This window comes from Suncus etruscus, chromosome 19 (assembly GCF_024139225.1).
Source record: "Suncus etruscus isolate mSunEtr1 chromosome 19, mSunEtr1.pri.cur, whole genome shotgun sequence".
NCBI lineage: Eukaryota > Metazoa > Chordata > Mammalia > Eulipotyphla > Soricidae > Suncus > Suncus etruscus.
Genome location: NC_064866.1, coordinates 44,280,051 through 44,292,765, shown reverse-complemented (window position 1 = coordinate 44,292,765; position 12,715 = coordinate 44,280,051). Strand labels below are relative to the sequence as shown.

The window sequence follows — 12,715 nt, the reverse complement described above, 5'->3', positions numbered from 1 at the left end:
GCCCAAAAACCAAAAAAAAAAAAAAAAAAAAAAAAAAAAAGAAGAGATAGGCTGAGAGGGAAACAGGGCAGAAGCTCAGAAAATCAGAAGGGTGTTAGGGTTTGAGCAATAGCACAGAGGGGAGAGTGTTTGCCTTGTATGTGGCTGACCCCTGGCATCCCATACGGTCCCCTGAGCATCTCTGGGAGTGACCCCTGAGCACTGCCATGTGTAGTCCAAAAACAAAACAAAAAGACACAGGGTGGACCGCTTGTTTTGCACTCAGCTGACCCGGGCACCCCTATATAGTCTCCTGAGTCACTATAAGAGTGATCCCCGAGCACAGAGCCAGGGAAAAGCCGTGAGCCCAGGTGTGGGAGGGTGCCTCCCACCCAACCACCTTCTACCTGTGCATCCTGCTACCCTGCCCATCTGCTCCTTGGGGGTAGAAACCCTGCCTGCTGCTGTCCTCACCTTTGCCTTCACCTGTGTGGCCAACCTGTGTGTCCTATACCTGGAGGTTACAGCCCAGATGGCCCCCGGTCTCACCGGTCCTCACACTTCAGCCCTGTCTCTGTTATTGTTTCTTGCCCTCTTTTCTTTCCTAGGTGGCTCTGAGCATTGCCCCAGACCAGAGTGCAGAAGGCTGGCAGACAGACTCTTTGTGGGCAGCTGGGAGAGCCATAGGCCCACCAAGGGCAGACACTGGGTGAGCACATATGGCAGAGTGGCAGGGAGCCGGGGGCAGCAGGGCTATGTGGGTCACCGAGGACCGGCCAGACCAAGGCTTCCACAGGGGACCCAGCGGAGGCCTGGACAGGTAGAGCAGGCTCGTAAACCTCTATAAGCGGGCCCTCCAGGACTTGGGCCTGGGAGGCGTTCCCTGATGCTAGAATCACTTTTATTTGGGAGGGGGGTCATACCCGTCAGGGTTGCTCCTGGCTCTCCGCTCAGAAATCGCTCCTGGCAGGCTCGGGGGGGGGGGGAACCCTATGGGATGCCATATGATGTGGGATTCGAACCATCGCCCACAATTCTGTATGCAAGGCAAAAGCCCAACCTCCGTGCTATCTACCTCTCGGCCCCTAGAGTCACTTTCCTACTTGCCTTCTTGCTCTTAGGCACTGGGAAGGTTCTACACTCTTCCGAAGAGTCTGGGAAACACTCGGGGGAAACTGAGGACCCAGCTGAGCTGCAACTCGGGCTTGGTTTTGGCTTGTCCTACATCCCCAACCTGTCTGTAGCCTTCGGAGGACACAGGGCGCAGCCGGCCGGGGCTCCCCAGGCCCAAGTGCGAGCAAGCAAGGACCCAAGCCGGGCGGGAGGCGGCGCAGCCGGCGGCTGGACTCCGGCCTGGAGCTCCCTCGCGCTCCACGCCCAGGCCCCGAGCTCCGGGCGGCGTCACCCGAACCCGGGATCCCAGGCACCTGCGCCCGGGAGCTCCAGTTTCTCGGCTGGCCCGACTCCAAGGCCGAGCCCGGCCCGCAACAGGCAGCCCGGGGCCCGGCTGCACCCGAGCAGGGCCCGATTGCCGGCGGACGGCAGCGCCTGCACCCGGAGGCCTGGCGACCGCTCCCGGGCCCACTCGCTGCGGGAAGCCCGGGGCCCCGCGCCCCGAGGCGGCCCCGACCGCACACGCGCCCCCGATCGCCTCCCGGCTCCCCCGGCCGCCCGATCCCCGGCCCCGGCCCCGCACGCGCCCCGCGCACCTCCGGCTCCCGCGGGCAGCTCCGGAGCCCCGCGCTGGTCCAGGCGCCCGGGGGCGGGCCCCGCGCCGGCAGTCGCCATGGCGACGCGACACTTCCGGCCGCGCGGCCTCCTGGGAGCGGGGGGGGCGGCGGCTCCGGGCCCGGAGACCAGCCCGGCCTGGAGCGCCTCAAGGGGACGGCGAGGGAAGGGGCGCTTGTGCTGCTGCTGCGCCTGCACCCCGGGCCCTTGCGTGCGACCCCCTCCTCAGAAAAGCACAGGGGGTGCTGGGGCCGGAGAGAGAAGATAGATTGCACGGAGGGAGGGCAGACGTGTGCCTTGCAGGCAGATTTCTGGACGGTGGTTCCATTCCCATATGGCACCCCATAGAGGGAGCGTAGAGCCAGGAGGGACTCCTGAGCGCTGCCGGTGCGACCCAAGAACCAAATAAATAAATAAATAAATTGCGTGTTCAAATTGTGTTATGTTTTTTGCTATGTTTATGATTATGGCCGCATTTTAGGTTAAAAATTGGTTGAGGGCCAGAGAGATGGCATGGAGGTAGGGCATTTACCTTACAGGCAAAAGGACGGTGGTTCGAATCCCATAGGGTTCCCCCCTTGAGCATGGGAGGGAGGGAGGAAGGAAGGAAGGAAGGAAGGAAGGAAGGAAGGAAGGAAGGAAGGAAGGAAGGAAGGAAGGAGGGAGGGAGGAGGGAGGGAGGGAGGGAGGAAGGAAGGAAGGGAGGAAAGAAGGGAGGAAGAAAGGAGGGAGGAAGGAAGGAGGGAGGAAGGAAGGAAAGAAAGGAGGGAGGGAGGAAGGAAGGGAGGGAGGGAGGGACGGAGGAAGGAAAGAAGGGAGGAAGAAAGGAGGGAGGAAGGAAGGAAGGGAGGAAGGAAGGAAGGAAGGAAGGAAGGAAGGAAGGAAGGAAGGAAGGAAGGAAGGAAGGAAGGAAGGAAGGAAGGAAGGAAGGAAGAAGGATGGATTGGGTTTTGGGCCACATCTGGACAGGCTTTAGGAGACCCTATGGGGAGTCAGAGATCCAGCCCAGGTTGCCTTGAGCAAGGTAAACTCTCTCTACCCAGCTGCGCTCCTGGCTCTATGCTCAGAAATTGCTCCTGGCAGGCGCAGGGGACCATATGGGATTCCGGGATTTGAACAACTATCCTTCTGCTTGCAAGGCAAACACCCTACCTCCATGCTATCTCTGCCCCCCCCCAACCTGGCCTTCTAAACATCACAGGCTATAAGCCCTAAAGATCCTTGAGCACTGAGAACAGCGGTAGGGCATTTGCTTTGCCAATCCAGGACACACAGTGGTTGGAATCTCGACATCCCATATGGTCCCTCGAGCCTACCAGGAGAGATTTCTGAGCGCAGAGCCAGAAGTTACCCCTGAGAGCCACCGGGTGCGACCCAAAAGCCAAAAAAATAATAAAAAGGGGAGGGGCTGGAGGAATAGTGGTAGGGCATTTGCCTTACATGTGGCTGACCCAGGACAGACCTGGATTCTATCCCCAGCATCCCATATGGTCCCCCAAGCCAGAAGTGATTTCTGAGCACATAGCCAGAAGTAAACCCCTGAACGCTGCTGGGTGTGACTCAAAATCTAAAAAACAAAGAATTGCTGAGAGATGGAGGTTGGAGCGATAACACAGCGGGTAGGACATTTACTTTACACTTGGCTGACCCGGGTTTGATCTCTGGTATCCCCTATGTTCCCCCAAGACTGCCAAGAGTGATATCTGAGCACAGAGTCAGCAGAGAACTGTTATGGCCCCCCCCCAAAAAAAAAAGAATTGCTGAGAGGGGCCAGAAAGATATTTGCATGCAGCTGGCTAGGTTTAATCCCTGGAATCCCGAGCACAACCAGGGTGATTCTTGAGTGCAAAGCCCAGGAGTAACTCCTGAGCACTGTTGGTATGGCCCCCAAACAAAAAGAATCACAGAGTTGAGCATTGCTTGGGCAGAGGACCCCTCTCCCATAAATAAAGGACACGGAGAGGAAAGCCTGTTTGTCACCTAATCTTTATGGAAAACCCTAAAGTGAAGCCCTGGGGACTGGAAGGAACAGAGGTGGCAGGAGTCCAGAGAAGCCAGGTGAAGCCAGGAAGCAGGACATTTGCATGCAGCTAGCCAGAGTTCAATTCCCAGCATCTCCTTCTGTTCCCTGAGCCCTGCGGAGAGTGATCTCTGAGAAGAGACAGGAATAAGTCCTGAGCTCTGTAGGTGTGGCCCAGAAACAACCAGAAAGCCTGAAGTGGCAAGGCCCAGAGGACTTTATGTGAATCTTGGGCACTGCCTTTTGTCACTGGCTATGTGTCCTTCCCTCTAAGGTAGGAGGGTGCCCAAGAAGCACTCAACTGGGGCCAGAGAGATAGTATGGAGGTAGAGCATTTGCCTTGCAGGCAGAAGGATGGTGGTACGAATCCCAGCATCCCATATGGTATGGTCCCCCGAGCCTTCCAGTAGCGATTTCTGAGTGTAGAGCCAGGATTAACCCCTGAGTGCTGCCGAGTGTGACCCAAAAACTAAAAAAAAAAGAAAAAAGAAAAAAAACTCAGAGGGAAGTGACCTAGCAAATGTATCCCTAGAAGGGGCCGGGCGGTGGCGCTGGAGGTAAGGTGCCTGCCTTGCCTGCGCTAGCCTAGGATGGACCGCGGTTCGATCCCCCGGCGTCCCATATGGTCCCCCAAGAAGCCAGGAGCAACTTCTGAGCGCATAGCCAGGAGTAACCCCTGAGCGTCACAGGGTGTGGCCCAAAAAACCAAAAAAAAAAAAAAAAAAAAAAAAAAAAAAAAAAAAAAAAAATGTATCCCTAGACCATGGGTCTGATGGAAGCCTCAGGCAGGGTAGCTACCTGGCAGCTTTGTGCCTGCAGGGGAATGGGGTGCTGAATCCATCAGCCCCAGCCTGAACCTGGGGTACCCTCCTTCACTGTCTGCGATGTGCCCCCACTCGGTTCAGAGCTTCATGGCTGCCTCTGTGATCCCTCCCCGCCATAGAGCACAGCGGGAGGCCCAGAGCGATAATATGGCTGGGAGGGTATTTGCCTTTTATGCTGCTGACCTGGTTCAATCCCCAGCATCCTATAGGGTCTCCCAGCCCACTTGGAGTGATTCCTGTTTTGTTTTCAGGAGTGATACTTGAGTGCGGAGCCAGGAATTACCCCTGAGCCCAGCCACAGGGAATGACCCAAAAACAAAAACACTAGGTAGGCTTATTCCTACCTAGTACTTGCCAGGGCCTGGGGCTGAACCTCCATGCTGCCCACGCAGGAGGGCTCTGCCCGGGATATGAGGACTCATTGGCACGCAGGGCCACTGCTGAGCTGACATTCAGCCCACTGGGAAGCCGGTGGCCCTTAGGGAAAGTCCACAGTGAACAACAATGCCCAGTTTAGAGTTGGAAGTTCCCAGTTCACTTCCCAGCCACCGTCGGTGGCATCTTGGCCTTGACCTCTGAGCTGGCTTGACCTGGTCGGGTCTGGCCCTTGAGTTGAGTGGGCACAGGACACCCACCTGAGGCAGGGCACCTCACTGGGCGGTGGGATCCCTTTTCCTCCCAGTCTCTAGGGGGTCCCCAGAAGGCGGCCGGCAGCCTCGGGCAGCCCCTCCCTTCCCGATTAACTGGAACTTGCTAATTGTGGCAGCCCCGGCCTCCCCTCCCCCACCCACTTCTCCTGCGCCTTCCCCTCCCCCTTTCATCCGAATGATAAAGGACCCTCTGGCCGGCCCCCTCCGCTTCCCCGGGGCCGGCCCGGCGCCCCGCACCCAGCCCCATTGCCCCGAGAGACCCCGCATGGGGCCCTGCAGCAGCCCAGGTCGGGGGCTCCCCGGCGCCGAGCGGCACTCTCAGCCCCCCAAGAGGAGGAAGAAGAGATACCTGCGGCATGACAAGCCCCCCTACACCTACTTGGCGATGATCGCCCTGGTCATCCAGGCGGCGCCCTCGCGCAGGCTGAAGCTGGCCCAGGTCAGAGGGGCGAGGGGCGCTTTCCGCTCTGCAAGGCTCCAGGCCGGGCCAGTTGGGTACCCCCCCTAAAACCGGGGTTCCGCTCTGGCGGGGCGCGGGGTGTGTTCTGGCCTAGGCTGGGGGACTCATGGGTCGAACCGGATTGGGATGGGAGGCTGGGGCGCAGGCTGAGTCCAGCCTGGGTGGGCTGGTTTGGGGCGCGTCTGAGCCGAGTCGAGTCGGGGCGGGAGGTTGGGGGACCCACGCTGCGCCCGGCTGGGGCCTAGCTCATGGCTGCCCACCCCCGGTTCCAGATCATCCGCCAGGTCCAGGCCGTGTTCCCGTTCTTCAGGGACGACTACGACGGCTGGAAGGACTCCATCCGCCACAACCTCTCCTCGAACCCCTGCTTCCGCAAGGTGGGCGGCGGGGCGCGGAGGCCCCAGCTACGAGGGCGGGAGCGGGGGTGAGGCCGCGCCGAAGCCTGAGCCCCCACCCCCTGTCCAGGTGCCCAAGGACCCCGCGAAGCCCCAGGCCAAGGGCAACTTCTGGGCGGTGGACGTGAGCCGGATCCCCGCCGAGGCGCTCCGGCTGCAGAACACGGCGCTGTGCCGCCGCTGGCAGAACCGGGGCGCGCGCGGCGCCTTCGCCAAGGACCTGGGCCCCTACGTGCTGCACGGCCGCCCCTACCGCCCACTCGGGGCCCCGCCGGCGCCGGCCGCCCGCGAGGGCTTCAGCATCAAGTCGCTGCTGGCCGAGCCCGAGGGTGCGGCTGCGTCCCCGGCGCCCCCCGAGACCCCGGTGCCGCCCCGTTCCCCCGCGGGCCCCAGCCGGCGCTCCCCGGAGCCGGGCGCCTGGCCGCTCCCCTTCGCGCCGCCGGGCTTCCCTCCGAGCAGCCCGGACGCCGGCTGGGGGCAGCTGCCCACGTCCTACCTGCCCACGTACACCCCCAACGTGGTCATGCCGCTGGCACCCCTGCCGCCCGCCGCCTGCCCCCAGTGCCCGCCCGCCGCCGCCGCCGCCGGCCCGGCCTACTGGGGGCTGTCGCCGGACAACCCCGGCTCCCCGCAGCTGCTCTGGGACCTCGACGCCCTGTTCCGCGGGGTGCCCCCGAACAAGAGCATCTACGACGTGTGGGTCAGCCAGCCCCGAGACCCGGCGGGCCCCGCGCCCAGCTGGCTGCTCTCTTGGTACCGCCTGTGAAGCTGGGCGCTCCCCGGGCAGGGGTCGCCGATGGGGGAGCGCAGTCCCCACCGAGGCGGGGTGGGGGTGGGCGGCCGGAACAAAGACCCCGCCCTGGATACCAGTAAAGAGCACAAGGTTTTAATGCCGGGTCTGATTCTGGGCGGGCGGGCGGGCCGGCCACTGGGCCCCTGGGCCGGGCGCCCCCCGTTGCGCGCGCGATAAGCACAGATGGCGATATGGGGCCCGGTCCTGGGGGAAGGGCGCGCGGCCCTCGGGCTCCCCTGCGGCGAGCAGTAGCTCTGGGTCTGGGAGGAGGAGGTGGAGAAGGAGGAGAGGGCGGAGGGTCCCCCGACACCCAGGCGGGCTGGCCCGGGCTGCCTCTGCCTGCAGAGGCGACGCCCCGGCCCGGCCTACGCGGGCAGGTCCTCCGGGTGCGCGCGGGCCGAGCTGGGGCCGCTGTCCGGGTCCGGGCTGGGAGGGCACGGCGTCGGGGCGCAGGGGGTCCCGGTGAGCCCCGTGTCGGTGCTGAGCGAGGACGGAGTCCTGGAGCCCGCGGCCTTGCGACGCCGGGCCGGCCCCAGCTCCACCCTGCCCACGCGCTCGGCGAACTTGAGGGAGCACACGGTCTCCCCGAGGTCCTCCTGCCGCGTGGAGATCTGCGGGCGCGGGGGAGCGGGCGGAGCGTGAGCGCGCGGCCCCGACGGCCGGGATCCCCGAGCCCCCGCGCGCAGCTGCCTCGCATCCCGCGCCCCGCGCCCGCACCTGCAGCAGCAGCACCGCCGTGGCGCCCGGCCCGAGCGCCGGCTGCAGCAGGCGCGTGAGCTGCGAGTCGCGGTAGGGGACGTGCCGCCGCCGGGCCCGCAGCGCGGCCATCACGCCTCCCAGCGCCAGCAGAGAGCGGTTGATGGTCCGGGCCTCCCGCAGACGCTGCGCGCCGTCCCGGTCTTCGCGCGCCGGCCCCGTCGCCTCGGCCTTCCAGGCGCGCTCGGAGCCCGCCAGGTCCACCAGGTGCAGGGTCCCTGCAGGGGCGAGCCGGCGCATGCACCGTGGATGGGGCGCCCGCAGCCCGGCCGGTGGGCGAGGACGCGCGGGGCGCTGGCGCCTGCCTGTCCGGTACCTGCGGTGCCGGGGCCTCGCGGAGGAGCGGTGCCGCGGAGTGTCAGCGTCACCAGGGCGTGTGAGCGCGAGCTGCGCTGGTTCATGGCGGTGGCGGCCGTGGCCCGGTTGCTTCTCCCCAAGCTCAGCATCTGGTGAAGAAAGAAAAGAGGTTTTTGGCTCTCTTGGGGGTCCTTCTCTTCGGATCCGCAGGAGGAGCGTGTGCCCTTGTGCGAGGTCCAGCTCCTCACCTGGTGCAGCGTCTCCAGGTTGGGCACATCCCAGTAGGTGAGACCGGCCACCTGGATCTCCCCCTGGCCCGCCGGGCCCTGCCGCACGGCCAGGCGCTCCGGAGGCCCCGGAGCTAGGAGGTCCCTGGTGAGAAGCAGGAGGGCTTGGTTGCGGGGTGCAGAGCTGAGAGGCCCGGAGCAGGGAGGGAGCGTGGGGCTGACCTGACAGCCTCATTGTAGATCTCCACCATGCTCAGAGTCACTCGGTGCGCGCCCTTGGTGCCCATCTCTCGGAACAGAGCCTGCAGTGCCCTCGGGGCTATACCCGGGTCCTCAGGAGGGCCCTGAGGACAGAAAAGCATGTGATAAGGGGCTCCCTTCAGTCACAGCTACTGCCCAACCCAGCCTCTGCAGTGACCTTGCTCCCCACCTCCATGCTGTAGGTCTTGCCAGTCCCGGTCTGACCGTAGGTGAAGATACAGACATTGTAGCCACCCAGGCAGGACAGCACAGTTGGTTCCAGCTCCCGGAAGACCTGGGCAAGGATGACAAGGGTCCCTGGTCAAGCTTGCTTCTGTTCCCCCTGAATAAGCAATGCAAAACGGGCCCCAGGCATGGGTCTTGCTAGACGAGGATGTTCCCTGATGAAGCCTCCCCACCCCCAGCACTCTGCAGGCTAGGAGTCCTGTGTCCCAGGTGAAATCGGAAATGTGGGGCTAGAGCCTTAGCACATAGGGTGGCGTTTGCCTTGCATGTTGCTGATCCGGGTTTGATCCCCAGGACCTCCAAGTCTTCCAGGAGTTACTGCTGGAGTGCCCCAAGCAAACAAAGGGAAAAGTCTGAAGTGCTTTTTGGATGCAAGAGCTGTGGGATGGTGGCGGGCTAGGACTGAGACCCGCTAGAGAGGGTGCCGAGGTCCTGCATCCTGTGCACCACTAAGGGAAGGAGGCAGCCCTGAGCCATGACAGCCAGCTTACTGCCCAGAATAGCTCTTAGTGCTAGGAGGAAGAACACAAGAAGATGGGGGAGGGCTGCAGTACTCCTGCAGTGTTCAGAGTGGTAGTTCGGGTTCAGAGTGGCGGGATTCGGAGAACAATATGGGGTGCCAAATTGAACCCAGGTAAATCAATGCCTGCCCACTACTTTATTGTCTGGTGCTGAGCCGGAAGGCCACACCAAGAGCGATTTCCCAGCCGGCTGCAGTGGGAGTATAGAAGGGACTGAGGCTGGGCACCTGGGCAGGAGGACAAGGTGGGAGAAGGGAGTTGGGAACCTGCTCAGCGAGATCCTTCCTCCCCTGTCCTGGTCCCTCCAGCTCTGAGCCAGGGCTGTGTGCCTCAGGGCACAGTAGGGATGGGGGTGTGTGCAAGAGCCGTGGTAGAGGTAGGGAAGCCCCTGGCCATGCATCTCAGTTTTATTTCCTGTCCTGGCGGGAGGATGTTTCCAGCTCTGGAGTCTGATGGGAGAAGGATTGAGGGGCAGCTGGTGGACAGGGAGGGGAGGATGAGGGATTGGGGGGTAGGAATCAGGAGACTGGAGCCAGCCTGAGTGCAGTGTCACCTCCTCCTGGGTGGTATCCGAAGGGAAGACCCAGTCAAGGCAGAAGCGACGCTGGCGGCCTCGAAAGCAGATGGAGATGGTGCCACCAGGACCCGGCTCTGTGCTCACAAGGCCAGAGGGCACCCCTGGCTTTAGGCGACACAGCACACGGATATTTCCTGGGACCAAGATAGATGGGATCCATGAAGCAAGAAGTGGCTCCCTCCCTCCCTGCAGGCTCTGGCTTGCTTATCCTGCCCTGCCCCTCAGTGCTGGGGAGACCCATATACCCTTGAGTTCCAGCAGCCGCCCTGGGCACCCTGGTGAAGGTGTCTGCTGCTCTGCTGGGTGAAGCTGGGTGCTGACCCTCCCAGCTGACAGTGTCTTCAGAGCCCAGGACACCTGAGGGAACAAGGTGTGTAGAGTTATCTGACCAGGAGCTGGAGAGGGGATGATGCTCCCGTGTGGGTTTATGTGGCCAGCTGGGCTTGTTGACCCACAGCCTTTTGCATCTCTGGGTATTGTTGGGGAAGGTCCCTGGTATGCTCGGTCACCCCCAGGCTCATAAATCTAATCCAGTCTGCAAGGGCTTGGTGTCCCCCACCGCCCCGTTTCCATAAACCAAGAAGGAGTCACAAAGCTTACTCTCAACTGGAAAGGGTTGGGCACAGGGGAGTCTCGTAGGGATTTCTCTGACCTGGCCCTGAGCCTCGCTCAGGGAACCCTGCCAGCTCTGGGTGAAGGTGCTGACCAGGCTTCGGAGATCTCTACAGCCTTGGCGCAGGCTGGCCATGCGTGCCTGAAGCTCTGTAGTGGAGACAGGTGTGAAGGGAGATATACCACAGTGGCTGTCTGAGCCCCCACCCCCAGTTTCCCGGGCACCCTTACCTGCCAGTTGCCCATGCACCTGCTGGAGTTCTGGCCTGCAGCCTTGGTCCATCTCCTGCTGGAGCTGCCAGAGGGCCCCCGCAGGTCCTGCAGCTGCAGCTCTTCCCCTCCCCTTAGTGCCCCACCCTCCATCACTGAGGAAATAGGCACTCACCAGGCCGGGCCTAGGGCCTCTTGTAGGACCCCACTTCTTGCACCCACCACCCACCTGCACCTGGAGGGCCTCGGTAGTGTCCCGGGCATCCTGCAGACGGTCCTGCAGCTCCACCAGGGTCTCAGCCTCCTCCTACACGGGGTGGGAACATTGGGATGTGTGGTCACATCAGCACTGTGCAGGTCTCCGTTTCTGGGGCTCTACGGTGGCATGGCCATGACTCCCAAGCAGCATGAGGCCAGAGGAAGCCTGCGGTGCATGCGCACAGCTAAAGGGCATCGCCAGTCCACACCTGGGGAGCTCTGGGTGCGGAGTCGGGTCCGCAATGCAGCAGCAGATCCCGGGTGAGGCTCAAACTCTGTTTCAGGGCCTCATTCTCCAAAGTCAAGTGCTGGACGCGCTTCTCGGAGTCTGTCGCCCCCTAATGGACAGGGACACTCAGGCCATCCCTGAGCCTGGAGCCCGCTCCCAGCTCTAGGCCCCAGTGCCTAAAATATCACCATGCCCAGGCGCAGCTGGTCCAGCTCTTCCTCCTGCGCGTCCAGCTGCCGCTTCAGCTCTTCCAGCTGTGGGCGCGAGGAGGGGTACAGAGGGTGAGCGTGGCCGGGAGTCCCGCATCTGCCCAGCCCCTGTGCAGGCCTGCTGCCTTCTCACCTGGCCAAGAATGAGTTCCTCCAGCCGCTGCCTAGCCCGCTGCTCCTGCTCCACCTGCAGGGCCAGCTGCTCCCGGGCCTCATCCCGGGAACGACAGGGGCGAGGAGAGTCTTCCTGAGCTAGGGGCCCTCGAATGGGACGAGCGGGCAGGGTCAGGCGAGCATCGCAGGGGGCATTGCTGGTGCATCCCTCTAGCAAAACTATTCATTACCACGTACCATCCGCAGTGGGAGTGGGGGTCTGTGACCCTGGGGCTGGCTGCTGCCTCCCTCGAGGGCTCCGGATCCAGGCCAACAGGGCCAAAAGCTGGCCGGTGACAGTCAGCAGCGGAGGCAGGTCGCTGGGCTGTTGCAGAGGACACGACATGGAGAGGGAACCGCAGTAGGGGCTCTTGTCGTCCCCCCAACACACACACACACACACACACACACACACACACACCTTGCTCAAGTCTGGAGCATTTCTGCAGCCCTCCTCCGCCTCCAGATGGACGGAGAGGAACTCGGCCAGGCGCACCAGCGCCTCTTCCAGCGAGACCTGGGCCGGCGGGGACTCAGGGTCCGCGCCTGGCGCATCCTCGGAGGACTCCGGGCAGCCTGCACAGGACAGGGCAGGGCAGGGCAGGGCAGGGCGGCTGGGGTTGTGCGGTGCATGCAATCGGGGCACCCAGGCAGGCAGGGCCGGGCCGGGCCGGGCCCTTCCTCACCCCGCAGCGCTCTTCCCGTGCACCGTCAGCACCTACCGACCAGCCCGCTCAGCTCGCTCCATAGATCGGCCGTGGACTGGTCGGCTCGGCGGCGGTCCCCGGGCTTGCAGCGGGCATCCTAGGGGAAGGAGCGGAGGCCTGAGCGGGGTCGGCGGCCCTGCCCGAGGGGACCCTTCTGCACCCGCATCGGGGCCGGAGCGCGCTGCGCGGGCCGGGCCTGGTCCCGCCGGGCCCGGCTCACCTGGGCAGCGTCCCCGGAGCGCGCGGCCGCCCCGTCCCTGCGGAAGAGGCTGTAGAAGATGTAGATGAGCAGCGAGTAGAAGGCGTACATGGGGGCGCGGGGCGGCAGAGGGGCCCCCTGCGCGCCGCCCCGCGTCCCCGCGTCCCCGCACCCCGCGCGCCGCAGAGCCGCTGCGCATGTCCCGCCGCCCCCACGCGCGACGGGAGCCCGCGGGCGGGCGCTGCTCCTCGCTCAGGCTCTGCGGATCGGTCCCGTCGCTCGCTCCTAGCTAGGCGTCCCAGTCCTTACCCCGAGCCGGCCCCCCGAAACCCAGCTCCCCGCGCGCACGACCCCGCTTCACGCCACCAGCCCACCCAGCGAGCGCGCTCCGCGGGCCCGCAGGTGAGCCGAAGCCCCGCCCCGCC

At 63.6% G+C, this 12,715-nt stretch overlaps 2 protein-coding genes across 2 annotated transcripts; one reads left to right on the top strand and one right to left on the bottom strand.

The window, feature by feature from the left end:
- The first annotated feature begins 5,337 nt into the window (after window positions 1-5,337).
- FOXH1 (forkhead box H1) lies at window positions 5,338-6,822 on the top strand. The gene is made up of 3 exons (XM_049765873.1): window positions 5,338-5,640; window positions 5,934-6,038; window positions 6,127-6,822. The coding sequence occupies exons 1-3, from the start codon at window positions 5,377-5,379 to the stop codon at window positions 6,820-6,822; spliced, it is 1,065 nt and encodes a 354-aa protein (XP_049621830.1). The 5' UTR covers window positions 5,338-5,376.
- A 333-nt stretch (window positions 6,823-7,155) lies between these two features.
- KIFC2 (kinesin family member C2) lies at window positions 7,156-12,574 on the bottom strand. The gene is given in 19 exon segments (XM_049765871.1): window positions 7,156-7,460; window positions 7,567-7,823; window positions 7,922-8,051; window positions 8,151-8,274; window positions 8,352-8,473; window positions 8,560-8,664; window positions 9,690-9,847; window positions 9,959-10,070; window positions 10,366-10,475; window positions 10,557-10,637; window positions 10,640-10,663; window positions 10,758-10,842; window positions 11,003-11,131; window positions 11,211-11,276; window positions 11,365-11,492; window positions 11,583-11,709; window positions 11,806-11,960; window positions 12,107-12,188; window positions 12,312-12,574. Coding segments are annotated over 19 exon segments (2,331 nt in total). The 5' UTR covers window positions 12,402-12,574; the 3' UTR covers window positions 7,156-7,214.
- Between the last annotated feature and the right edge of the window lie 141 nt (window positions 12,575-12,715).

Excerpts from the sequence above, each read along its gene's own strand:
- FOXH1 (XM_049765873.1), top strand. The coding sequence starts at position 5,377 with ATGATAAAGGACCCTCTGGCCGGCCCCCTCCGCTTCCCCGGGGCCGGC. Across the intron at positions 5,641-5,933 it reads GCAGGCTGAAGCTGGCCCAG|ATCATCCGCCAGGTCCAGGC; the intron begins GTCAGAGGGGCG and ends CCCCGGTTCCAG. Across the intron at positions 6,039-6,126 it reads CGAACCCCTGCTTCCGCAAG|GTGCCCAAGGACCCCGCGAA; the intron begins GTGGGCGGCGGG and ends CCCCCTGTCCAG.